The sequence below is a fragment of the Trachurus japonicus genome, chromosome 7 (genome assembly GCF_045865225.1).
Source record: "Trachurus japonicus isolate A0001 chromosome 7, Traja_1.0".
Classification (NCBI taxonomy): Eukaryota; Metazoa; Chordata; class Actinopteri; order Carangiformes; family Carangidae; genus Trachurus; species Trachurus japonicus.
Window position 1 is genome coordinate 30293501 of NC_140913.1, and position 27266 is coordinate 30320766.

General features: G+C 40.4%; 3 protein-coding genes across 8 annotated transcripts in view; 2 read left to right on the top strand and 1 right to left on the bottom strand.

The window, feature by feature from the left end:
- klhl12 (kelch-like family member 12) overlaps positions 1-13791 on the top strand; it is a 28045-nt gene extending 14254 nt beyond the window's left edge. For all 5 annotated transcript variants that reach the window (XM_085782795.1, XM_085782796.1, XM_085782794.1 and 2 more), the window contains 8 exons: positions 225-374; positions 531-645; positions 2177-2283; positions 2373-2568; positions 3404-3562; positions 6368-6466; positions 7173-7359; positions 12296-13791. In XM_085782795.1, coding sequence (XP_085638921.1) covers positions 225-374; positions 531-645; positions 2177-2283; positions 2373-2568; positions 3404-3562; positions 6368-6466; positions 7173-7359; positions 12296-12422 — 1140 coding nt within the window. In that variant the 3' untranslated portion in view covers positions 12423-13791. The remainder of the gene's footprint in view (positions 1-224; positions 375-530; positions 646-2176; positions 2284-2372; positions 2569-3403; positions 3563-6367; positions 6467-7172; positions 7360-12295) is intronic.
- ptpn1 (protein tyrosine phosphatase non-receptor type 1) overlaps positions 1-27266 on the bottom strand; it is a 99864-nt gene that overhangs the window by 21868 nt on the left and 50730 nt on the right. The gene's annotated exons all lie outside the window — the stretch shown is intronic.
- tuba5 (tubulin alpha 5) lies at positions 15059-22050 on the top strand. The gene is made up of 5 exons (XM_085782788.1): positions 15059-15076; positions 16808-17033; positions 18155-18303; positions 19775-20455; positions 21730-22050. The coding sequence occupies exons 1-5, from the start codon at positions 15074-15076 to the stop codon at positions 22033-22035; spliced, it is 1365 nt and encodes a 454-aa protein (XP_085638914.1). The 5' UTR covers positions 15059-15073; the 3' UTR covers positions 22036-22050.

Below are 27266 nucleotides of genomic sequence, written 5' to 3' on the forward strand. Positions count from 1 at the left end.
TAAATAACACATTATCTGCCACGAAACTCGTTCATTTCACCAATATTTTGTTATGATATGCTAGTGCTATTCCCCTCTGAGTCCGGGGTTAGCTGTTATCAACATCCGGCGTCTGTAGGTTGACCTGCTAACCTCTGACCCAAATGATCGTATTTTATGTTAGAAATAAGGTGCAATTATTGTGTCTTTAATGCAGCTGTGATTTCCTCCCGCTGTGTTTTCAGGTGGACTCGGAGGAGCCCGTGTTTGAAGCCGTGTTGAACTGGGTGAAACACAACCGAAAAGAGCGAGAGCCCTACCTGCCCGACATGCTGGAGTTTGTTCGAATGCCGCTGCTGACCCCGCGCTACATTACAGATGTCATTGATGCCGAGGTGAGCCACCGGGCGACACACTCCAGCAGCAGCAGCAGGAGGTTTTTTTGCAGCGTGTGATAATAATTACATGCCGAGCTTCCAAGTAAATGAGCATGTGTTGATGTATTTATTGGAGTGTGCTGTCATAATTACGCTTGTTTTGACACGTTCCAGCCCCTGATTCGCTGCAGCCTGCCGTGTCGAGACCTCGTCGACGAGGCCAAGAAATTCCACTTAAGACCGGAGCTGAGGAGTGAAATGCAGGGCCCACGCACACAAGCCAGATTAGGTAACGATCCTGTTTACCAGAACTCTTGTGTATGAATTTTATAATCCACATTGATAGAAAACTGATTGATTTTGGTGCACCTCCATCCACAACACCACTTTCCTCCTCAGACGCTGCTCTTACAGCCTTTGTTACCTTATTAGTGAGAGGTTTGATTTTACTCAAGTGGAAATGTCCAACTCCTCCTTCGTATACATTATGGATAATTGTTTATTTGTGAGGATCCCCATTAGCTGTGCTCTAGAGAGCAGTGGTTCTCAAACTTTTTCACATCAAGGAGGATCCCGAAATTGACACACATTAGACCATGGACCCTCATTGGACAAAATTTTGAAGCAAACACCAGAAATACACAAATAATTTATTCTGAGACTGAAGAACGTTACTTTTTTGTACATTCAAATTAGGGCTGCTCAATATTGTAGAGACATTTCTGGGGGAAAAAAGTGGTACAATTTCTCCAAAAACGTTCAAACACTTCTAGGAAGAAGTGGTAAAAATTTTCCAAAAAAATCTAGAAAAAAGTGGTAAGATTTTATTAAATGAATAAATAAAAAGTAAAAAAAAAAAAAAAAAACTCAAAAAGAAAGTTTAAGCCTACTTTGAGAACCACTGCTCTAGAGCACAGCTAGTCTTACTGGGGTAACACATTTAAGACATACAGTACATTTACAATCACGAAATGAATAAGTCAACAAAACCTTGAATTAAATTATTATTAAATCTTTACAATAGGTATGAATCGTCATCCTAAATCAAAGAACATATATAAGACACTCCAATGCACAGTGGTTATGAAATAAAGAGGCAAAACAAATCAAGAAAACTCACATAAGCCTACATAAAACCCAGTGTGTGTACACATGTGTTGTCTTCCAAGATGTTTCTTTATTTGCTTTTTAGATACTGATGTCTGTGTTGATAACTTTGTTAGACTTGAAAACATTAGGAGCGTTTTGACGAGCTCCCCTAGAACATTTTATAAGATGCAGGATCCTGTTTTATGTCCGTTCCAAGAGCTGGACTTTCCAGTTATTCCCGAGTGACTCATTTGGTATTTCAGTAGTCTTATTAAAGTTGTGGCATGACCTCGAACTGACCAGCAGCTATTACTTTATTCTTTTTTTTGTTTATTTATTTTATTTTACTTTATGTTGTTATTATTCATATATCTTTACAATTCTATGTTATTAAGCTCTTATCTTTAGTCTTTGACTTGTCCTTTAGTTTGTAGTATTTGTCCTTTCTTGGCTCTCTTCTCTTTTTTTTTTTTTTTTTGGGACTCATCATTTCTCCACTGACCAATGCTACTGTAATGTTTATATGATAAGATAATCCTTTATCCGTCCCACGATGGGGAAATGCACAGGGTTGCAGCAGCAGACAAGAGCACAGATAATAAACAGCAACATCAGTAAATAAGAAAGCAGTGTTTGAAATGGAGTATTATTATAAAAGAAGAAAAATATATCTAATAATTATCTGTTCTATTTGAAAATACCAATAAACAGATTGTCGTGTGTCTTTTCAGGTGCCAAAGAAGTCCTGTTGGTTATCGGAGGGTTCGGCAGCCAACAGTCACCGATCGACATCGTGGAGAAATATGATCCGAAAACACAAGAGTGGAGCTTCCTCCCTGTGAGTAACCGAGCAACACGGCGATGGTCGAGAGCCGAGTGACTGTCGTTGTGTTTGATCTCACACGACGCCCGTTTTGTCTTGGACAGAACATCGCAAGAAAGAGACGATACGTGGCCACGGTGTCGCTCCACGACCGGGTCTACGTGATCGGAGGCTACGACGGCCGGTCGAGGCTCAGCTCCGTGGAGTGTCTGGACTACACGGCGGACGAGGACGGCGTCTGGTACACCGTCGCCACCATGAACGTGCGGCGCGGCCTCGCAGGGGCCACGACGCTCGGAGGTGAGGGAGTTATTTCAGACCTGCACGGACAGGTGTAAGATTTATTTATTCATTGAAGCCTTTATTTCAAACATGTAAGGTAGTATAAATAGAGACTGACAAAAGACAAAGAAAACAACAAGAAGAAGCGAAAAAATAAAATAAAATAAAAGTTGATGAATAAGTATTTCCTCTGACACGACTCCTCCTTTCAAACATGTTAGCAATCTTAACATGTGAAAGGGAGTAGGAAGAAGTAAAAAAAAAACTTATATGCTCCTACTCCTTGTGCTTTTTATCATATTATCCTCTAATAATTATTGTCAATGTTACTTATCAATACATCAAACTAACAAAAAAAATGATATATAATCTATTTGAGACATACATACACCCATATACAGATCACTATGCATTCATATTCAGCCAATATGTCTCTATATACAACCCATATACAGTCCTATTTACACACATACAGTATGTACATGTGAATATACACCTACACCTAAATGTATGCACACAAATCCAAATTCATACATTTACACTCTCATTCTTCACCCATCAATGTTTCTATACCTAGTAAAAATTACCTCCTTATTTTTCCTTTTGAAATGATTATGTTTTGGCTTAAATTATTCCATAATTTTCCGCCATAAATTGAGATACACAGTAGCTCTTTCTTGTCGTGCGTATACGCCACATTTTTAAGTTGAGATGTCCCTTGAATTATAGCCCCCCTCTATTCCAAAAAACATTTTCTGTATGTGTCCAGGTAATAGTTTATTACTTGCCTTGAACATAACCTGTGCAGTTTTTATACTTCTCTATTTGTTCCGTCTCATCTTCTTTTCATCAGATATGATCTACGTGGCCGGAGGGTTCGACGGCAGCCGGCGTCACACCAGCATGGAGCGATATGACCCAAACATCGACCAGTGGAGCATGCTGGGAGATATGCAGACGGCTAGAGAGGGAGCTGGTCTGGTGGTGGCCAGCGGGCTGATATACTGTCTAGGTATGGAGAAGAATAATCCTGTCGTATCAGAGCTGGATCGGTTTGTTTTGTATTTGCTAATTTCTCATCTAATCTGGTTTAAAAAAAAATGTCAGAAAACAATGAGACGGTGTAGTGAGGTGGAGCGTCAGGCCTAAACCCAAAGAGGTTCAGTTAACACCAAAAAAATGAAATGAAATTACATTCGAGAAGCTGAAACCTCGACCTCACTCCATTTCTAGTTCTTTGTTGACTTTGTCAGAGACACAACTAGACTTCACTCTGGTCCTGCTGGGAAAGTTTCCCTCAGATACTGAGATCCACAAACAGACGGTTCAGACGCTGCTGCTGTTTTTTCTTTGTTGTACAAAAATCTAGTTTTGTTGGTTTAAAAGCCTTGAAAGCATAAAGAAACAAGTCGGTCTGCAGCGAAACATAAAGAATCTCACACAGAAACAGCATCTAGTGATTTATTTATTTGATTAAAGCAGGAAGACGACGTTACGCTAACCCTGTGCTCAGAGCTGAGAGCTAAGAGAAACAACCCATTTAAACACAGGGAAAATGAAAAGAGCTCCGTCAGCACCTCATAAGCTGCAAGCAAAACAAAACAAGACAAAAAAAAACATAATTAACCTCATTCAGTTATTTCTCACAGCTGAACCGAACCCAGAAATAAAACACACGCCACATCGCAGCAGCAGCAGCAGCTCGCTGGTTTTAATTTCTCCACACAGATGCTCGAGGTGCTGTTTAACTGGATATGATTGATTCACATAAACTGGAAACTTAATGAAACAACATAAATAAAAACAAAGACGTCATTAGCACCAACTTCAAATCATCACTGGAGACACTGAAGTCTGCTACAGGTGGATTTATTCATCTCATTTCCATCCCAGACGTCACATATTATACACAGAGTAGATGCTGTAATAGTTACAGGGTATCCGCGGGGTCTTAAAAAGTCTAAAATTTGAAAATCTAAATTTTAGGCCTTAAAATGTCTTTAAATTTGTTGAATTATTGTGTTCAAGTCTTAAATAATTTTAGACAGGTCTTAAATTTTCTTATGCCCACCATGGGCGAGCATTTCACTCGCATTTGCCCCTAAAAAAAATACATGACGTGAACCGGGAAAATCACAAAAAAGAAAGAGCACAACCTGCGATTGGTCAAAAACTACAAATCCCACAATTCTCTGGCCTCAACAATAACAGTAGTTAGTGTAAGTAAGGGAGCGTGGAGCTGTCGGTGAAAAGAGGAAGCAACGCCACGTCTGGTCCTGTTCTATGTTGTTCGTTCACACCGTAACCGTTTATTTGTTACGTCCGCGGTGTAAAAGGCCGTAACGCAAAGACGCAATTAGGCGCGAATTCGCACTGGGCGACGCGGTACACGCGATTTTTTTTGGGCGACGGGACCATCGCGTCTTCGTCTATTTCATCGTGTTTTGAACACCCACAACCCCCTTGTGGGTGTTCCCACCAAACAAGAGGAACGCTTTTTTCACACTCGAGTTTTGACGCGCGACCAAACGCGAGATACGCGATTTTGTCCCTCGTTTTGACTCGTGAGTCGTGACCAAACGCCGCCGTCGTTTCTGGTCCATGACGGCGAGTTCCGGGCTCGGCTGATGAGCTACAGAGACTTTAGAGTCAGAGAGGAGCAGTGCGTCGCTGTGTCGGACTGTTTGGATTTAATGAAGAAGCTGCACAGAGTCAGGTGAGCAGAAACCTGCAGAGACCCTGAGTTAACTGACAGCTCAGCAGGAGCAGCAGCAAACACCGTCGACTCGCTGCAGGTCACACAGCATGAAGCTGCACGAAGCCAAACAGCAGAGACTTCAGCTCTGTGTCAACTTTACCTTCAAGGGTGGGGAACTGGTTAAAAAAGATAGTTCTCACTTTGTCCAACAAATCCTCAGATCTCCATCGATGTTGGATTTACCGTCAAATAAGAGGAGAAGAAAAGCAGAAAGTTGGTGCAGTGCAGAAGCTGAAACCAGAGAATTTTTCTAATAATACAACCCAATGTTGAAAAATAAGGAAGAACCCTGTCAATAATAAGTAGTGTACTCACAAACTGTAGTTAATTAGGGATTCAAATCTGGGCTTATGCTGCGTTCGAGTCTTCACAGCGTTCAAAGAGACGCACCTGACCACGCCAGAATAACCAAAAACATGGCGGACCGGGACAAACTTTGCATTCAAACTGCATCATGTGAGGCATAAAAACTTTACAAAGGGCACAAATACAATTTAAAAGAGAACGTTTCAATGTATTTTGGCATTTAAATGCATTTTAATTGATGTTTTACCGTTGACGTTGTGCCTCTGCACGGGTGCAGATTGTTGTGTGACGTCAGACAACTTTCTTGGCAAAGTCCGGGTTGATTTTTTTTCTCCGGCTTGAGGTGGGGTTCGATTGCGCTTTTTCAAGTCGGAGGTTGGAAAGATCCGTCTTTCCGATCTGTAAACCTTCAAGACAGTGAAGGCATCAGGCTTGACTTCAACATTACTTTCCTAACTTTGTAAAACATTGTTGCTCTGTTTGTTGTTGCTAAAACGTGATGTAGAACGGGTCATAAACGTAGAAGTGAAGTTAATAGATCGGCGTCATGGATCGGCCTCATTCTCCAAAACCCGATCTGGCTTTTTAGTCAATTATCTGGGCCGATATCTGATCTAAATATCGGTATTGATGCACCAGTGAGTTTGTACAGGTTGAAATATGTGCAGCAGCAGAGTCATACTTGGATTATTGATGATCATAAAATTACAATAACGTCCCTGAACATGTCGCGTCTCTGTCGTCTCCTCTCAGGTGGTTATGACGGACTGAACATCCTGAACTCAGTGGAGCGGTACGACCCCCACACGGGACACTGGACCAGCGTCACGCCGATGGCCACCAAGCGCTCAGGTGGGTGAGGTTAAAAGGATAGTTCACCCAAAATTCAAATTGCACTCATTATCTACTCATGTCGACTAAGGGCTGGGAGAAGTTTCAGAGTCCTCCGTGGCTTCTCTGAGTTACAGGGGGTCTCGGCGTAGCAGTGCATGTCCATATAACGGTTGCAAATGGATACCAACTGTCTTCATAACAAAATGACACACCAAAAAACATCTAAATACCTCCATGCTGCTCGTATGTAATGTCCGTCTTGTATTGAAGCCCCAAAATGCGAAATTGTTCCGAAAAAAATTAAATAAGTCTATATTTCAAGCTTATTTTGTAGCGGAAGCTCCTCTTCCTGGTCCGTCCAAATCTCACGCGATTTGCTCCGGCGTCAGTAATCGCACTGACGCCGGCGCAAATCTCACAAATCTCACATATTACATACGAGCACTATGGAGGTATTTGGATGTTTTTTGGTGTGTCTTTTTGTTACGAAGACAGTTGGTATCCATTTGCAACCGTCATATGGACATGCACTGCTACGCCGAGACCCCCTGTAACTCAGAGAAGACACGAGGACTCTGAAACTTCTCCCAGCCCGTAGTCGACATGAGGGTGAGTAGATAAGTGTGAGTGAACTATCCCTTTAACAGACGTAGGAACAAAGTCAGTGTAAAACTGTGAGTGTGACTCTGTTTTTATCTTGAGACTTGTTCTCCTCTGTCGTCAGGAGCCGGAGTGGCGTTACTCAACGACCACATCTATGTGGTGGGAGGCTTCGACGGCGTTTCCCACCTGGACTCTGTGGAGGTCTACAACATCAGGACGGACTACTGGACCACCGTGGCCAGCATGACGACGCCTCGCTGTTACGTAGGAGCCACGGTTCTCCGTGGACGACTGTACGCCATCGCCGGGTAAGAACGAGCGTCCTCTTGTCCTCCTCTCTGTGGCTGTAACTTATTTAAACTCCCACACACACATCACATATGCAGTATGATGACATTTAAAGGTGTAATTATTCCTCCACTAAGCTGGTTCTATACAAACCTGCATCTACAGGTCTGTTAATATGAGCCATATAATTAATATGAGCTGTCGTTCTACGTATGACATTAAGACATACTTTAATCAATTTTATGTTGCATTATTTAAACAGATATTTCCCTTTAAAGGGATAGTTCAACATTTTGGCAAATTGTCCCATTGCCATAATCCATATAGACATAGCAGTAGTACCTTTGTTACCTGCTCAGAGCTACGCTACGGAGGCTAATGGGATTTCTTGGTTTCCCTCATCAAATACACAATCCAACAACTCCAAAACGCTCTGGTAGACAAGTTGTGACCTGCACATTCACCACGCTATGAGATAATAACAGAACGTTACCAGACAGAGTTGTTTTAGAGGCAAATGCAGAGACTGCTTGATGAAAAACTGTCCCTGAAGGCAACGCGTATCAGCGGTTTTGCATGAATTTACCTCTGGTTGGTAACGCTCTGTTATTATCTCATAGCGTGGTGAATGTGCAGGTCACAACTTGTCCACCAGAGCGTTTTGGAGTTGTTGGATTGTGTATTTGATGAGTTTGATGAGGGAAACCAAGAAATACCATTAGCCTGCGTAGCGTAGCTCTGAGCAGCTCGCCGCTCTGCTCCGCCGATCTAAAAATAGCTTGCACCGACAATCAAAGGTAACGAACCTACTGCTATGACTATAGGGATTATGGCAATGGGCCAATTTGCCAAAATGTTGAACTATCCCTTTAAATGTCATCTCACTAAACAGAATAACAGACATATTGTACATAGTGTATAAGTTATAATATAAATATAGTAGTGCTGTACTATTTGATAAAAATGTGCGATTACAATATTGTAAATGAATGCTGTAATGAGTCTTGCTTGATTATCAAGGACGATACAGAAAATAACGATAGATTTTAGGAGTGTATTTCTCAACTCAAACATACACATTTTACCTAACAAAAAATACAAAACCTGGGGGTTTTCCAATAGTGTTTTCCAAATAAGTTCATATTCAAAATAGCCTAAATAAAAGTACTTTTGGTCCAGTGTGCAGATCATTTTCTGAAACCTCTCCTTGTTAACTCAGTGTTTCCCTTATAGTATATTTGGGTGTTCTTTATATTAGTTTCATAATCTACTGCATTGCCATCCTGTCATTACATTTATCACAATGCATTTCTCCCCCCTCCCTCCTCTCTCACAGCACACACAGGTGCTTCACTCACACCGGTTACACAGACACACCCACCACACAGACAACGGAGGAGAAGAGAGGAGACGACAGATGAGTGTGACCGTTACCGTAAAAAGAAAAGAAAAGAAAACCAAACACCGGAGCTTTCTGGTCGTTCGCCCCAACAGGCAAAAAATATTGCAGTGTTTTAAACGCACTGCGTCACAGTTTGCTCTGTGTAACACTATTCAGGTCCAAACGCGCTGTAATCATGTAATGCCAGTTTGCTACCGTTGCACACATCAGCAGACTCACACTACAGGAGAGATTGTCCCGTTTACAGGCTCACACGTATATGCACATTTATTTACACTAAGTCAAAAATCACAGACTTTTGTGCAATTACGTAATCGCACAGCGTGACATCACAATTTGATTAATCGGGCAGCATTAAAATATAGTATATATGGTGTATATAGTAAATATAGTATATCCTGTGTAATGATGGGGCCATACTACGAATATACATATGATACGAATCCGCCGTTGTTTAAAGTCCCTATTGTATCAGCTCAGTGGGCAACGATTTGATATTTGTCGATATCACAAAATATGTCACAATTTGATTTGGATTTGATCAGTGATCGATAGGAGATTTAAAGGGACGAGGAGTTTTGGAAAAGCGAAGCGTTTTCCCACTACATTTATGAGCCTCTGCGCGCACCGTGAAATTATTTGACCCGGCGCAAGACGGACTCATGTTTTCATTCATCAATAATTAAAGTCAGAGGTTCAAAGAGGTTCACGTACCGTCGTAGTTCCGACCATAAACGGCGATTTGGCTGCGTTATTCTCATGACTCGCCACGAAGGAAACGCTGGTCGGCTCGACCAGCATTTCCGCCACCACTAATAATAACAAAATAACGATAGAGACAGAACGATATATTTATCGAAAATGGGCCCATTAACAAGTGTGGGTAGCGGAGATTCATCCACATTAACGTGAGACTTTTTTATAACCGAATAGAAACTCCTCGTTGTCCCTTTAACACACATCTCTTCCATTCATAACAAGTCTCTAAAAACAACTAAAATATAATTTTATTAATGTTACAGTTTTATTTCTGAGCTCAGCTAGAGATTTAAATGGAAAATAATCTCTAAAAAATCCTCCTATTCACTAACAACAACAGTTACGTACAGTTTCCATGTTCAATAAAAAGAAACTAAAACATCAAGTTCTTATTTATATCAAGATTTTAATGAATTTAAAAGTAGATATTTTTTAGGTTTTTAGGACCACACACCAACTCTGCAAACCAAATATGAAATCGCAGCAGATCACTCGGCAGATGTTCCAGGGGAATTTCAAAATAAAAGTCTGATTTACGTTGTTATTTTTGGATCAATGCTATTGATTCATTGATCACTGAATCGATGAATCTTTACACGTCTGCATATTGAACTTTGCTCAGACCAGCTTCAGTTAAATGAGTTCAGTCCACTCGTCCGCACAAGCCACTTACTGTATTGATGCTTCTGTTTCCCTCATTAACTCCCCGTTGTTACTGAAACCATCACTGATAAATATCATTGCTCAGTGATAACGTCCCAGGATCATTTTGTCTCTTCGTCTCATGACTTGCCGTGCAGCCTTGTGATAACGATAATCCTTCAGATTTGCTCTCACTGGAATATTTGTATCGAGTTTCGATGTCTCACAGGAACCTGAAGCAACTCGCCCTCGGCAGACATTCATCTTTTCTTTTTTTCTTTTTCTGTTAATGCCGGGGTGGGCGTATTTTCTTTTTGACTGTACAAATAATCATTAGCAGCAGGCAGCGTCGTGTTCATCAACAAGTCGACTTCCCAGAGGCGTCAGCGGATCAAATAAAAGCAAAAAAACAGAGAAACCAACATGTAACGTGACTCTATCAAGTGTTAAAGCTTTTAACATAGCTTTTTTAGTCAGATTTCTTCTAAACCTTCTGCAGAGCTGCGTTCAGATCTTTGAAAACATCTTTCCCAGGGCGACCTTAAAAAGTCTTAAATATAAATTGACTAATAAAAGGCTTTAAAAAGTATCAAATTGTCTTAAATCCAGATTGATAAGCTTTTAAGTATTGCTGCCTTCAAATGATCGTCGTGAACTCATATTCACGTTGCCGCAAAAAACTTGTGGTGTGTGCTGAATAAACATTATTTTTGCCCCGTCCTTGCATTTACAGCATGTGATGCTATGAAAAAATAAGGGGCAACTCAATGTTCTTTACAAAAAAACAAAACATTTAACAGTAAAGAATTGGAAATGGAAAAACCCCCATAAAAATATAGATTTAAAAAATTAAAATAAAACCCCAAATTATAAACATTGGAAACATAAAACATACAATTAAAAGCAAGAAAAAATAATAAAAGAAAGTACAGGAAAAAAGGGAGAAAAATATAAAAACTAGATTAAAATATGAGTTTGCAGCATGAAATATTGATTTGTATTAAAACAATTACTGTGCAGATCCAGTGCCTTTAATTGTAAAGAGTTATATTATCTTAAATTTTTTAAAGTGGCATCTTAACTTAAAGTCTTAAATTGAACTTGTCCAAACCTACGGTAAAGTCACCCTGTCTCCTTCCTCCTCCGTCAACATCTGGTCTGTGTTCACCTCTGAATGAAGGTGTTCATAGCTCGACATCGCATACAGATTTTAGTTTTTTTGTAGATGATTTATTCTAATGATGATGACGTCGGTAAATTATGAAGTTTGATCTTCTCTTGTTATCAGACGAGTTTCTTAGGTTTATCTGGATATTGATTGTGTCTGTGTAGAAGCAGCTTTTCACCAAGAGAGCTGCCGTTTGACACTCGACCAGTTTCAACAGGACTTTTAAAGGGATAGTTAAACATTTTGAGCAAATTGGCCCATTGCCATAATCCCTATAGTCATAGCAGTAGGTTTGTTACCTTTAATTGTCAGTGCAAGCTATTTTTAGAACTGCGGAGCAGAGCAGTGAGCTGCTCAGAGCTACGCCACGGAGGCTCATGGGATTTCTTCATGGTTTCCCTCATCAAACTCATCAAATACACAATCCAACAACTCCACAACGCTCTGGTGGACAAGTTGTGACCTGCACATTCACCACGCTATGAGATAATAACAGAACGTTACCAGACAGAGTTGTTTTAGAGGGAAATGCAGAGACTGCTTGATGAAAAACTGCCCCAGACAGGAATGTGCATCAGTGGTTTTGCATGAATTTCCCTCTAAAACAACTCTGTCTCATAACGTTGTGTTATTATCTCATAGCGTGGTGAATGTGCAGGTCACAACTTGTCCACCAGAGCGTTTTGGAGTTGTTGGATTGTGTATTTGATGAGTTTGATGAGGGAAACCAAGAAATCCCATGAGCCTCCGTAGCGTAGCTCTGAGCAGCTCACGGCTCTGCTCCGCCGTTCTAAAAATAGCTTGCACCGACAATAAAAGGTAACGAACCTACTGCTATGACTATAGGGATTATGGCAATGGGCCAACTTGCCAAAATGTTGAACTATCCCTTTAAATAAACTTTAGAGGTTTCAGCTGCAGCTCAGTGTTGAACTTTGTCGGTTGTCATGGTTTTAAACTCAAGTTTTCTCTCCTCTCCCTCCAGATACGACGGGAACTCGCTGCTCAGCAGCATCGAATGTTACGACCCGGTGATCGACTCCTGGGAGGTCGTCACCTCCATGGCGACGCAGCGCTGCGACGCCGGCGTCTGCGTCCTACGAGAAAAGTGATTTCGGTTTTTTTTGGGTTGTTTGTTTTTATTAAAACATTTTCGGGTCAAGAACAAGAACCACGAGCGGAGCAGGATGAAGGACGGAGGAACGAGGACAGAGGAAGGAGGACGGGTGGCGGGCAGCTCTGAGACGCCACAAAGGGAGACGTTTGTTTGCCAGTATACGAATCACTTCTCTCTCTCCCTCTCTCTGTCTCAAAAACAAAACAAAAAGAAGAAGAAGTGCAGCTCGCCATCTCCGCCGCTGCTGGATGGTCGTTAACTTTTCGCCACAGAGATTCAGCTTCGCCCCCCGTGGTCGACTTCACCTCAAAAGACGCCTCGGAGCGCAGAGAGGCCCATCAACCACTTGCATGAACTCTCGTCGGTGGAACTCGTCATCGCTGTCGTCGCCGCTGTCGTCGTCGTCGTCGTCGTTACCTGTGAGATTATTATATTTTTTTCAGTTTGTCTTTTCAAAGTGCAATATATTTCTACTCATCATGAAGTAAATAAAAAAAAGAAAACATAAGAGGTTGGAGCACATGTAGACTCCTCCGCCACGTTGCTGCTATTCGCCTTATGACTTTGGCCTGACGTCGTCGAACAGTGAACATTCATGTTGCCTCTCGTCTTTTACTGTGATGGTCGTTACAGTTGTTACGTCAACGCTTCTCATCGAGTTTCGGCATCACAGGTTTTTTTTTTTTTTTTTGTATTTTCCTCCTGTGCTTTTAGATCCTAATCACTTTATTACAGAAGGTTTAATACTTATCGTTGCTCTCAGAGTCTATATATTTAGAGATGAATAATATGGTTTTAGAAAAATGACTGAATTGTACCAGTTGGAAAAACTTCAATAAGTATGAGGTGCATGTGATTTTTTTTTTTTTTTTCATTTTGTTTTACTTTTTATTTAACTCAGCTTATTAATTTTGACTTTGTGTCCATGTAGGAGACAAAAGTCCTGACATCACTGTTGCCTGGGAAACGAATAAACACAGTGAGAAGTGGCACTTTTTTTCTTTTTTTTAAATTAAATCTGTGGTGCAAAACGAAACGGCTGCTCAGTGACGCAGCGCTACATCACTTTAATGTTGTACAGTCGCTTCACACGTGGCGTCGTCTTAGGAACCAGAGTCAGAGGCAGTTTGTCGATTCACCTCCATCACCAAAAACTGTACAGGTCAGATGATGTTTCCATTATGTCGCTGTTTTTTCAACTTCCTGTGTCGTTTTTCTTTCTTTTTTTTTCTTCTTTTTTTTTTAAACGCAAGGAGAAATGGTGAAAACTGAATGTCCGCATGCCACAATATGACTGGTCTCACTATCCAACCTCCCTAATATGTCTATTTTAATAAAGCTATAAGCATTTTGTGATAGCTGCACTGGGTCTTTGATCTCTATTCACCTTTTTATAACACGACTTTTAGTCTCTTAAAACATTCACGGTGCTCCAAAGTGAAACATGTCGACAACTTTTAGGAGTTATTGTTCTCAAATTTTGTTCAAATCTCTTGATGGATTTGCTTCATTTGCAAGCAACAAATAATGATTATATATATATGTGTTTATGTCACCATACACAATAACTTACCCCTCTAATGTGTCTGTTTTGATTTTTTTTTTAAAGCAACATGAAGATTGAAGGTGCCGTGCTCCTCACTAACTTTTAAAAACAAAACACACAGTACATAAATTATAGACGAATATTTTATATTTTACAGACACATAGAGCTTCAATCTGTTCATAACAGAGGCGACAGTTAGGTTTATTTACACTTTTACTCCTACTCATGTCTTTTTACACTGCTACATTTTTGCTGACAGCTAAAGTTACTGTGAATTAATAAGATGAGGCTGTTAAAGAGTCTCATAAAAATCAGTGTTTAACTCACTCAGACACTGAACAGCAAAGAGACATTTACTGTTTGGATTTCTACTTATGTGAAGCACAACAAGTTAAAATCAAAACCAAAACTTTTACAGACAAAAAGAAGCAAAGATTGGATGTTTTTCCATCACACCTCAGATTTATCTTGAACCTCAGATTTGGGAACCACTGTATTAAAGTAGTTAAACTGAGCTACAACATTTAGAATTAATGTTAAATCGGTAATAATCATATATATGTGGTTAATTATACAATAACACAAGGCCACTTTTCTACGAAACAAGTACTTTTATTTCTGGTACTTTAGACACATTTTGTTGTAATTTCACTTTAGTGAAGCCATAACTGTAAATACAGTAGAAAGCCTATGGGACATTAGTGAAGTAATGAAGCAGTTCAATAATGTTCTGTTAAATTAACTGTATGTGTGATTTTATAGAAGAGACTGAGAAAAACGCTGAGTCTGGTGGAAAAACAAGTCGTGTCAACTCAGACAAGCGACTAAAACAACATTTTGAGGGAGAGTCGGTTTCATGTGGGATAAAAGTCATCACCCCTCCTTCCCTCCCTCCTTCGTCTCCTAGAGGATAAATGATAAATCATCGTTGTCGTCGCCTCCTTCCCTCAGTCAGACAGGAGCGGTGAGTCTGTCTGTCCGCAGGTATAAAGAGCAGCAGACTGAGGTGAAGACGCGCTGCACGGTGGATTTAAGAAACTGAACGTATAGAGCTTCCAGCACCAGAACAGAACCAACATCTGGAAACAACTGGACCAACATGGTAAGTAAGACAGTTAAGGAAACTTTATTTTACTCTAATGAATTTTGACCTTTTGTTTATTAAGAGTTACACTAGTCTCTTTAAAGTCTCCACTGTGGGTTTTATCATCTACTAAAACCTCCTGAAAACTCTGCGTTGTGCACATTTCTAACTCAAGATGCTGCACATTTATTAACATGCAACTTCTTACGGAGCCTAAATCATTTCTTCGCAGGCTGTTGGTCTTTGCTCCGCTCCAGTTTTATGAGTTTATAATCACTGACGGACTGTTTAGACCTGGAGCTCAAAGCTTTTTTTTAATCTGAAGCCTCAGAATAAATCATCTTCTGTCTCCGGCTCTGAGCAGCTCGTTGTCCTATAAGCCGCTGCCTCATAAATGTGTTAAGTTTTCTACATGTATCCCAACTTTGTGAGTCTTACGAGTGTCACTCAGCAGCAGAAAACCATCTCGGGGATGTTTCTCCCTTTGGGCGAAACAAAAAGCTGATGTTGAAACACGACCGCTGGAAGCTCGCCAACTGTAAACCATTGAAAAACTCCCATGTTGTTTTTGACATGTATATCTACAGTTGACAATTAGAGAAAAAATAACATAATAGAGCATGAACTTTTACACTGCACACTGAGCTGATGTGAATGGAAACAAAAAATAAGGCTGTAATTATACGGCTTAAAGGCTCATTAACAGATAATAACCCATTGTGGGATTAAATAAAAATGTTTTTTGTTTTGTTTTGTTTTTCAGTCTGAGTTGGTTCAGGTTACCTCCATGAATTGAATTTAAAGTTCAATAATTAATACAGGAAATTCAAGTGTGCCAGGTTTTTGTAACTGTAACCGACAGCAAATAAATGAACAGGGACACAGTGAAGTTCAACTTTTAGTGTTTCATCTTGAATCTAAGAGTAAATGTTCATTCAATTCATTCATTGAACTAACCTTTTATTTCTCTAACAAAATTTGATCCATTAAATTCGTGCAACTTTTCATATTTTGAGTTGAATGTAAATGAAACTTTATAGATTGAGATACTTTATTCATCCCAACAGGCTGGTAAGATTATTGTGCAGCATTCACATTAGCGCAAATAAAGAATAAGAAGAAAACAATAGAGACTACCAAACTTGCTACACTGCTTCTGTCCTGCACAAAAATACCACCCAGCTTTTGAAAAACTGAGCCTACAGTGCATGAAAACCTTTGACTGTAAACATACACCAGCCAATTCTTGTCAAATACATTTTCAATCCACCTGAAAAAAAAGGTGGTTGATGAAGTTTATTTGGCAAATATCTGAATTTTATCTAAAAAACTGAATTTTTGAAGACATTTTGAATTCTGCTCTCATGGGAACAGTTGGAGTCAATGTAAGAGTGGCATTTTTAAATATCAGATTTTCTCAAATGTAGCAAAAACACATATGGTTAAAAACAAATCACCAACATTTCCATGCTGTCAAGATGCAATAGTATAAGTTTTATCAGATTTTTGTCTTGATAACAGAAGGACATTGAGCAGATATTGGACATTGTGATATCGATGTTCTTGTTGTCTTTCTATTTTGTCTCTTTTTGTTCAAAATTGCCGAAATTTGTGCAACAACTCTTTTAGCTTCATTTTGACAGGTTAGAGACTCCATGTTCTTCCTAAAATATTCAAACTCAACACCCAGTTTTGTTCAAAATTGCCTAAATTTGTAAATCTTTTCCTGTTTTCCCCTCACACGCACAGAGAGAGTGTATCTCCGTCCACGTAGGCCAGGCGGGCGTCCAGACGGGAAACGCCTGCTGGGAGCTCTTCTGCCTGGAGCACGGCGTCGGCCCCGACGGCGTCTCCGTGGACGATCCCGCGGCGCCGAACTCACGCGAGGATCCGTTCAACACCTTCTTCGACACCGGGAGCTCTGGGCAGCACGTCCCCCGGGCGATTTACGTGGACCTGGAGCCCACGGTGGTCGGTGAGTCCTCAAGGTCAAGGTCAAGGTCAAGGTCATGTTTATATAATAGCACCTTATAAACAACCAAGGTGCTTTACATAAAATAAATAGCAATACAATACTATGATACAGTAAAAAAACAAAAAAACACAGATATGAAAAAAAAAATTTAGTCGTCCTGCACTTGTTCATATTTGTACTTCCTTATCCTTGGGCTTGGGATGTGAACACTGGTATCTTAGCAACAAAAGCAGCGATCGATGGCTCTTTTACCTTTTCTTTTTTTTTCAATTCTTTTTTTATTGTGATTTTCACATGTTCATTTACATATCACTTCACCAATCTCATCCATTCATCTGTAAATTACATCTGAATAGCTCAGTAATACATCCACGATTCCATTGACAATACAGATGGGGATGATTGGTCCTCCCTCAATCACACAAAAGATGAAAATAATAAAATACAACAATTTAAAACGTAGAACAAGAATGGCTCTTTTACCTTTTTAATGGATGCTGGCTAACATTTACAGAGGTGTGTTGTGTGAATAATAAGTTTCAAGAATATCATTTAGGCAGATTTCCAACCAATTGTAAATATTCTGTTCATCTTTAATTAGTTTGTCTTATTTTACTGTTTCAGTTTTAATAATTTATCTTTTTCAGGGCAGCATCTCCCGTTTCCCTTAGGTCTAAATTAATAAAAAAGGATTTATTGATTATATTTCATTTTTGACTTGTGCAACAACTCTTTTAGCTTCATTTTGACAGTGTAGAGACTCCCTATTCTTTCTAAAACATTCAAACTCAACACCCAGTTTTGTCAGTCTGATTTTCAGTTGTTTTTTCTGGAAAAATGGAAAATATAACATTCCCACAGCCATAATCGCTGAACAAAACAAAACAAAAACTGAACAAGTCAAATGCACCACACCAGCTGATCACCTGGCAGTTTTCACATTTGTTTTGTCTTGAGCCACGCCAAAGATGATTTTCTATGATAAACAGACAATAAAGTTTTTCTAATCTAATCTAAAAGTCGACGTGGTTTGACTTCACCTGCATGTGTTTGAATCTGGTCTGGTTGTAGTTGATCTCATTCGACCTTTTACCCCCTGAATGAAAACACTTTTGTTGTAGATGAAGTGCGAGTTGGAAAGTACAAAGCGCTCTTCCACCCTGAGCAGCTGATCTCTGGAAAGGAGGACGCAGCCAACAACTACGCCCGCGGCCACTACACGGTCGGGAAAGAAATCATCGATGGAGTCCTGGAGCGCATTCGTAAAATGGTTTGTGATAAAAAAAACAATTATCTGTTTATGTTTTGTTTTTTTTGTTTTTTTTTAAGGTTTTAATGCAAATTACTTTTAATCGTGCAACTTCCCCCATGAAGACAGAGAAAAACTTATATTTTTCAATATTCAAATGTTCCCTACTTTATATTTTCTTTATTAAATGTATCAGTGTTAATAATGACTCACACAATAATCAGTGTTTTATTGCATGAGCTTAAACCTCACACATCATCACATTACCTATATGCACTACATTTGCATTAAATTAATACATTTTAACACACACATATTCATTCTCTCCATATATTATCTTATTTATCATATTCTGTCAAAAAAAACCTCCCACTGATCCATGAAGTGTTGTTTTTATGTTTGAGTCTTAGTTTGTACGAGTTAAATAAGCAAGAAATAATGAGTTAATTATTGAGCTTTACAGATGTTGATGAAACACTCTGTTGCCTCTGGGCAGATGTTTCAGTCTCCTAATTGTAGCATCACATCAAACAGACGCAAGAGTTTGATCAACTCTCTGCAACAAGAAGAGAAGATTCTCCAAGATGTCGAACTAATAATTAAATTTTGTAAAAACACACAAACTTTTTCATAATGTCTTAAAGCCCCAGTATGTAACTTATTTGGCTTTTTATTAGCAAAAATCAAATATTGCTTTCATAAATACGTATTTCACTGAAGTGGAATCACACCCGCATACAAATGAAAGCTTTCTCGTACCTTAGAATGAGTTGTTACAAGTCGTTACAAATACATAAGTGGGCGACGCACCGAACCGAGGCGGCCATGTTGCATCGCCATTTTTTACGTTCAGTGGCAGCGTGACCGTAGGTAACCACGGAAACTCAGCGGAGCTGTCGGCTCAGGGAGAAAGTTTTCCAGGTAGCGCCTGTTAAAACTGTCACCACTGTGTAGTGTGAGGAAGGACGGAGGCACTGGTGTTGCATTCAGGTGCAGTCAGGCAGACGGCCGTCGGCAAACCAACCGGATGTCATTTTAAAACGTGGTCAGGTAAACAATACGACATCACCATGACAACATATTGTCACGCCTGTATTGTTTTGCCTCGTGCTGGCGGACCACTTGTTTACATAGACGCTTGTTTATCCTGTTACATGCAGCGTCTGTTGTCTGTCTGACGTCTGCCCGAACGCATTCCGATATGCAACCGCACCGCTAGATGGGGGGAATTCCTACATATTGTACCTTTAAGCTAAATTGTTTTACTTTTTGCAGATTGTAACTAGCAACTATAACTAATTACTTTTTTAAAGTAACGTGAACCAACACAGGAAAAGTAACGCAGTATTAGTTTTCCTGGTATTTTCTTATTTTGTAACGTAGTAATCCAGTTACTAACCCAGTTACTTTTTGGGGAAAGTAAATAGTAACTGTAACTGATTACTTCTTGATTACTTGACTACTCTTTGACCTCCTGACCCTCCGTCCTCAGGCCGACCAGTGCACCGGTCTTCAGGGCTTCCTGGTCTTCCACAGCTTCGGAGGAGGCACCGGCTCCGGTTTCACCTCCCTGCTGATGGAGCGTCTGTCCGTCGACTACGGTAAGAAGTCCAAGCTGGAGTTCGCCATCTACCCGGCGCCTCAGGTGTCCACCGCCGTGGTGGAGCCCTACAACGCCATCCTGACCACCCACACCACGCTGGAGCACTCTGACTGCGCCTTCATGGTCGACAACGAGGCCATCTACGACATCTGCCGTAGGAACCTCGACATCGAGCGTCCCACCTACGTCAACCTGAACAGACTGATCGGCCAGGTCGTTTCCTCCATCACCGCCTCGCTGCGTTTCCACGGCGCCCTGAACGTGGACCTGATGGAGTTCCAGACCAACCTGGTGCCGTTTCCCCGCATCCACTTCCCCTTGGTGACGTACGCGCCCATCATCTCGGCCGAGAAGGCGTACCACGAGCAGCTCGCCGTGGCCGAGATCACCGGCGACTGCTTCGAGCCGGCCAACCAGATGGTGAAGTGCGACCCTCGCCACGGTAAATACATGGCCTGCTGCCTCCTGTACCGCGGCGATGTGGTGCCCAAAGACGTCAACGCCGCCATCGCCAATATAAAAACCAGACGCTCCATCCAGTTTGTCGACTGGTGCCCGACTGGATTCAAGGTGAGTGTCGTCATCATCGATCTGACTCTGGACTGATGATTTATCAAAGTTGCTAAACGGCTGTGGAACGGGTTGATGGTTGGTGACAGAACCATCAACCATCTGGTGCGTTTAAAGGTAGAGTCTGGAAGTTTGTTCGTTGCAGTTTGTAAACAAAACATTCAAACTGCGCCCCTCAGACAGCAGCGGTTGTCAGGACCCCAAAGAAAAGGAAATACAGTCCGAGTGAAGCGCTGGAGCCGCGGGCCGATAGCCGACCGTCACCAACACCGGGAGCCTCCAGTGTTTTGTTGTAACGAGCAGGACGGCCGTTGTGGTCAGCTGGGAAGAGGGTGTTAGCGACGGTTGCTAACCACTACCGCTAGCCGAAGTTAGCATCGAGCTAGCTCACCACAACGGCCCTCATACTTGTTACCACTTACTTGTTACCGAGGCTTTAGTTGTTGGTCCGTGGCTCCAGCGCTTCACTCGGACTGTATTTCTTCTTCTTTGCGGTGCTGACTGCTGAGAGAGAGACGACTCGCTAGCATCCGGGACAGCTAGTGGGGCTACTGGGACATCAAGATACGCACTTTACAGGATTAAGATAAAAAAAAAAACTGGACAGAATAAATATTCTGTTTTATATTTGCACAACAAAAAAAAAGACTAAGAACAAACGAGCTGACTTCCCAGCTCTCCAATGTGTCATGATATCACCCTATATTTGTCAATTTTGTTGGATTTATAGGCTACTTTTTATACACTATCTATCTATCTATCTATCTATCTATCTATCTATCTATCTATCTATCTATCTATCTATCTATCCATCCATCCATCCATCCATCCATCCATCCATCCATCCATCCATCCATCCATCCATCCATCCATCCATCCATCCATCCATCCATCCATCCATCCATCCATCTTTTAACTCTAATTATTGTTTTTACCATTATAACTGGGTCGAAACTGACCCTTACAACACAAATGTCATCATTTTAACCAGAGCATTTTAGAAGTTTGTGGAAAAAAACAACTTTTTTTTTTGTTTTATGCTGTTTAAACAGAGGTTTCTGACAAAGTCAAAAGGCCTTGGTCTAATAAACAAATATATGTGGTACTTTCATGCATTAAAAACCTAACACAAGAGGAAGGATATGCAGAGTCCCATTACAAACAAATGAAATATTATTATTAAACACCACAGCAGCCACAGACGACCCTGGTCCTGGTCAGGTGAACCTAATAAAGTGTCTTCCCTCTCTCTCTCTCTCTTTGTGTCTCCACAGGTCGGCATCAACTACCAGCCTCCCACCGCTGTACCGGGCGGAGACCTCGCCACGCTGCAGAGGGCCGTGTGCATGCTGAGCAACACCACCGCCATCGCCGAGGCCTGGTCTCGCCTCGACCACAAGTTCGACCTCATGTACGCCAAGCGAGCGTTCGTGCACTGGTACGTGGGTGAGGGTATGGAGGAGGGGGAGTTCGCGGAGGCCAGAGAGGACACGGCAGCTCTGGAGAAGGATTACGAGGAGCTGGGTCTGATGAGTCCAGACTCTGAGGACGACGACGACGGCGGGGATCAAGAGTACTGAGCTGTGGTTTGGTTTCATCCTGCAGCGCCTCAGTGTTTCAGTCTGAATCCTACAATGTTTTAAGGAGAGTGAGTTAAGCTGGTGTTAACTGTGTGTTTAACTGTGCTGTGAAGTGGAAGTGTCTCTAGTCGACGTCTCAGGTGAAATCACAGAACCACACTGCAAAAACTTCGAAGAAAAAAATCTTTCCAAGAATATTTGTCCTTTTTCTTGTTAAACTGTCTCATTTCTACTCAAAACTAATCTCTTTCCACTTAAAATAAGACTCATCACCTAAAAATGTACTTGTTTTTAGATCATTTTCACTTGTTTCAAACAAATATTCACTTGTATAAATAATCTGCCAGTGAAAGCTTTTTTGTTTTTGTAATAAGGAAGAAAAACTTGCTCCAGATTTTTCTACTTATTTCAAGTGATAATATGCTTGAAAGAAGTAAAAACTGTCTAGAAACAAGCTACTTTTTATGTGATGTTTCTTATTGTAAATATGATGAGATTTGTTTTGACAAAAAATTACATTTTGACTAGAAATAAGACAAATATTCTTGGTAAGATATTTGCGTTTTTGCAGTGCACCACTGCCTTAAAACGAAAATGTACAACTAATGTACAAACTGACAATATAATACCCATTCAATAAAATGATCAAGTTATATATAATCTGCTAAAATACAGGCTTCACCCTTGTGTTTTGTTTGTATTTACTTCCTCTTTGTTCTGGCATGACCTGTGTGTTCGATCAATAAGACTCCAATGATGCAATAGACCTTTAAGCAGACTTATTTGTGATTTAGGAGACAATTTGTTGCATATAAAGCAAAGAAAATATACTGTATTTAAGTCTGAAACACATAGATATATATATGTGTAAATCATGTCCAAGTGCTATTTTAAAAAAAAATTACAATAGGAAGGTGATAAACCAAGGCAACACATGGTGACTGAGCTGTCGAAGCAGGAACAGAACATCACAGGGTTAAATAAATCATAGCTTATCTCATTGATTAGTTCAGTTCAGACGAGTTTATTGATCCAAGAGGAACAGTCACATTTACAACCTAAAAAAAAAAACAGGCAACACAAGTATGACCCCGTACGTACTGACTCACAACTCACGCAAGGGTCAGGCAAGTCCAACCAATAAGACAACGGCAAGAAAAAAATCATGTTTATATCTGTATAGAGAGAGAAATAAAGTGTTTATATAAAAGTAAAGTATATAAGTGGTAACGTATATAAAACAGAAACACCTCTCTGTGTAATGTAATAAAACAGCACCACCAACCATCCTGAAATAAAAGCTCAGCATTATAACCTTCATGCAGCTTCACTGCAGCCGGACCAGTTGCTTTAGGCTGCTTTTAGTTTCAGCTCAGCACTCACTCACTCACTAATCCTCCGTTTGGCAGATTTCACTGCTTACAAATAGTTTTTGAATCCAGCTCAGAGTCAGATTTCTATTCTTGATTAAGGACTTTTCACTAAACCAAAGCTGGAACTTGAGTTCCCCGAAGTAAAAGGGAGGAAACCAGGGCAGGTTGACCCTCTTTTCACATATTCAGGATCAAGGTCAAGTATCTGTCTGTCTGTCTGTCTGTCTGTCTGTCTGTCTGTCTGTCTGTCTGTCTGTCTGTCTGTCTGTCTGTCTGTCTGTCTGTCTGTCTGTCTGTCTGTCTGTCTGTCTGTCTGTCTGTCCACTGCTGCTCTTTCATCCTCCAAATGCGGGACTGTGTTACGAAGTAGAACATTTCCTCACAGATTGTCTTTGCCACGGTTTGATCTCTGTCAACATGGGAATCAAACCTGTGACCTTAAAACCAGGAGTGGTCGCCTCACTCTCTGACCACTGACATGAAGCAGCTGTCAACCTGTGTGTGTCTGTCTGTGAGTGTGGAGAGTCAGAGTCCATGATCAATACATTCAGCTCAATTTTTTTTTTTTAGATTTTTTTAGATGCAGGAGTGACTGGACCTTACACTCTCCATAAGTGGGTCAAAAATGACCCATATCAGAATCAATGTGTTTTCATGCCACTTTTGTCATTTTTTTTGTCATAATCATTTGTATCTTGTATTATATTTTGGACCACACAAGAATGATGTCATATTTGAAATATTTAATATTTGTCACTTTTTTTTGACAATTTAAAAACCTTTTTACTAGAAACATTTTCAAAATTGGAAAAAGAAAATTACAACAGGAATAGAACAAAGTCATTGTAAACATCCATTTTGTGTGTGCAAACGTGTGCATGTGTTTGTGATCAAATGCACATGCATGTGCGCACACACACATACACAAGAATCAAAGGTTCCCATGAAATTGCATAGGAAATGAATGCGGGTCATTTTTGCCCCACTTACGTAGGGAAGCTCGGGGTAAGACAAAAATACAATTTCTTAAAATGTCTAAAAGGTAAGATAACAATTTGAATGGCGTGCTACCAATAACATATTCTTTGAGAATTACCTGCAATATGAACTTATAACAACTTTTCATTACAAAGATAGAGAAGAAAACGACCTCACCGGGTCATTTTGTTTTGACCCACTTGTGCATCTAAAAGGGTTAAACCAGCGCCAGGTCCTGCAGGTCGGATCTTGGAGCCTTCAGTCCCTCTGTTGGGTAATAACCCCCCACCCCAGACTGGCTCTATAGTCTCTGTGGGGACCAGACCATCTGTTGCATGACCCCCTCCTCTCCTCCTCTCCTCCTCCTCCTCCTCCTCCTCTCCTCTCTGGAGATATAGTTCCTCCAGACTCTGTCCCGGGTGGAGGAGCTCGTTCTCCGGCTGCAGAGGCTCCGTGGCCCCGGTCACATTTAGACTCAGACTCCCGGTTCATGATGAGATGTTGAGATGATGATGAGAGTCTGTTTATTAGCGGCAGATGTTACAAAACGTATCATGAGAATGAAACATCCAATCAAAGCGCACACTCTGGCTATTTAAACAACGAGTCCCGGTAGCCGTGAAGGTGTCACCTGAGCGTAGATATTCCTCCGCGCAAGTGTAAACATTATAAGACAGTCTCTACCCTACAATAAAGAGGAGAACTATTTATTTATTTATTTATTTTTCACACAATCTGCTGCTTCTTACATCACACGACGTCGTGGGGGGTTTTCACCATCAGAGGTGAAGAGTCGTGAAACTGAGCGACGCCTGCTGCAGACACACACACACACACACACACACACACACACACACACACACACACCAGTGTCATCACCACCAACCGCTCGTTGCTGCTTTGAATATGGAAATAATCTGTGGTTTTATTTAGGCCTAGGTAAAACTACCATCCATCACCACACACACACACAAAAAAACTGGACACAGCCTGGAGCTCTGCATTTAAAATATAGTAGCCTATCAGTGAAAATACTAGTGATGCAGAATGGCTCATTACAGGATATAATGTCATATTATATCATTATAAGCCCCATTATATCTTTAGCTGAAAATTTTGTTGACATTATACACTGAGGGATAGCTGAGGAAGTCTCATCTTAGTCTAAATCAAACTTTATTTGCTGCTTTATTGTGTATTGATATGAGTTATGAAATAATAATAAAGTAAATATAAAAGCTGAGTTGAATAAAAAGTACATTGTAGGCTACTCAATATAGGTATTCATTTGCAGAAGATGGAAACAATCATGTAAAACAGCAGGAACACAACATGAAAGGCTACTTAATGTACTTATACTTTCTGCTACTGGAAATATTTTGATTGTGTTACATTTTTAAAGGTTTTGTGGTTCAGGGTTTTAAAAAAAAATCACACACAGCTCCAAACAAGTCCAGTTCAGACTCTATGTGAATAAACTATACAATAATACAAGTGCAGGGATTTCATATTGTATCGGTTCTGTCTGTAAATCAAGTTATCCTCCTAAAGGGCAAAAAGTTTGTTGTTGAGCCATTTTTTAATAAACCAGTGAAAAATTGCTGGTTGATTGCAGCACTACCTCTGTGATGGATTATAACTCCTATAAGTACCAGTTACATGACACACACAAAACACAGAGGTAATTAGATAACATAAAATCAAATTAAATAACTTTACAAAAAAGTAAATTCAACATAAACTAGAAATAATTAAACGCTTGAAATCAAATTCTGGTTCATCGTGTCTCTGCAAAACAAGGCGTCAAGATGGAGGATGGAGGACTCAGTCTATAGTTCAGTGGTACAAGCATCAGATTAATTACATTATGCAGATTATGATGTTTAGGGGCTTTTAGGGGCCCTGTGTGTGCGTTAGGTTGGAGTTGTAGCTATAGATTTCTATCTTGTGGCTGTGCAAAGATTACAAATTAAAAGATAGGATGATACTGATGATGTGATGTCTTTATATAAAATGCATGGTTGGATTAACCCCCCTACACGGCCCCGGGGGCAAACATATGTTGTTGGGCCTCTATTGAACTCCACTATAATACACAGACGGTATAGTTTCATTATTGCACCAGGCACAAAGAAACTAACCAGTGACCTAGAGCTGAAAGGATTCTGTCATGAATGGATTAGTTCCCCTTAAAATAGATTAACACTGCTTCGAAATAGCTTTTCTGTTTGTTAATAATTTAACAAAAATGAAAAACAAGCTCAGGATAAACTAAACTAAACTAAAACTTGATTTTGACACACAGTCCCTAGGACGATGAGATGAGATGGTGTGCTGCAGTGGTGCAGATTTATGATTATTTCACTTATAGAAATAGGTTGAGTTATTATACAAATGCATACAATGTGTTCACAAACTCACATGTATACAAAAACACACTTTGCATATCAGATAACCAAAATGAACAAGAGTCTGTGCAGGGACAAGCAGGAAGCTGAAAGTTTATACAAAGACCTCTCCGATAAAAAGTCAAGTTTCAGACACACAGACAAACACAATTACATCATACGAAAACAATAGCTAAGGGATGGACATGTAGAAAACTTTATTGACCCCTGTGCAATTTCCTTATTGTCCAAGTCCTGCAGCAGAAGAATAGTTTGAGAGGATTAAAAATGTGACATCATGATGTCTTTATATAAAATGTGGTGTAATTAAAAGAAAAACTATCCACAACTTATTTATTATACAACATCAGGGAGATATTATCGAGCTTGTTACTTATGAAGTCGATCAAACCCGAAACATTGTAGGAAAGTGATAAATCACAGGGGGCAGCGATGCATTAATAAGATCTGTGCGGTGTCTAGTTTTTCGAGC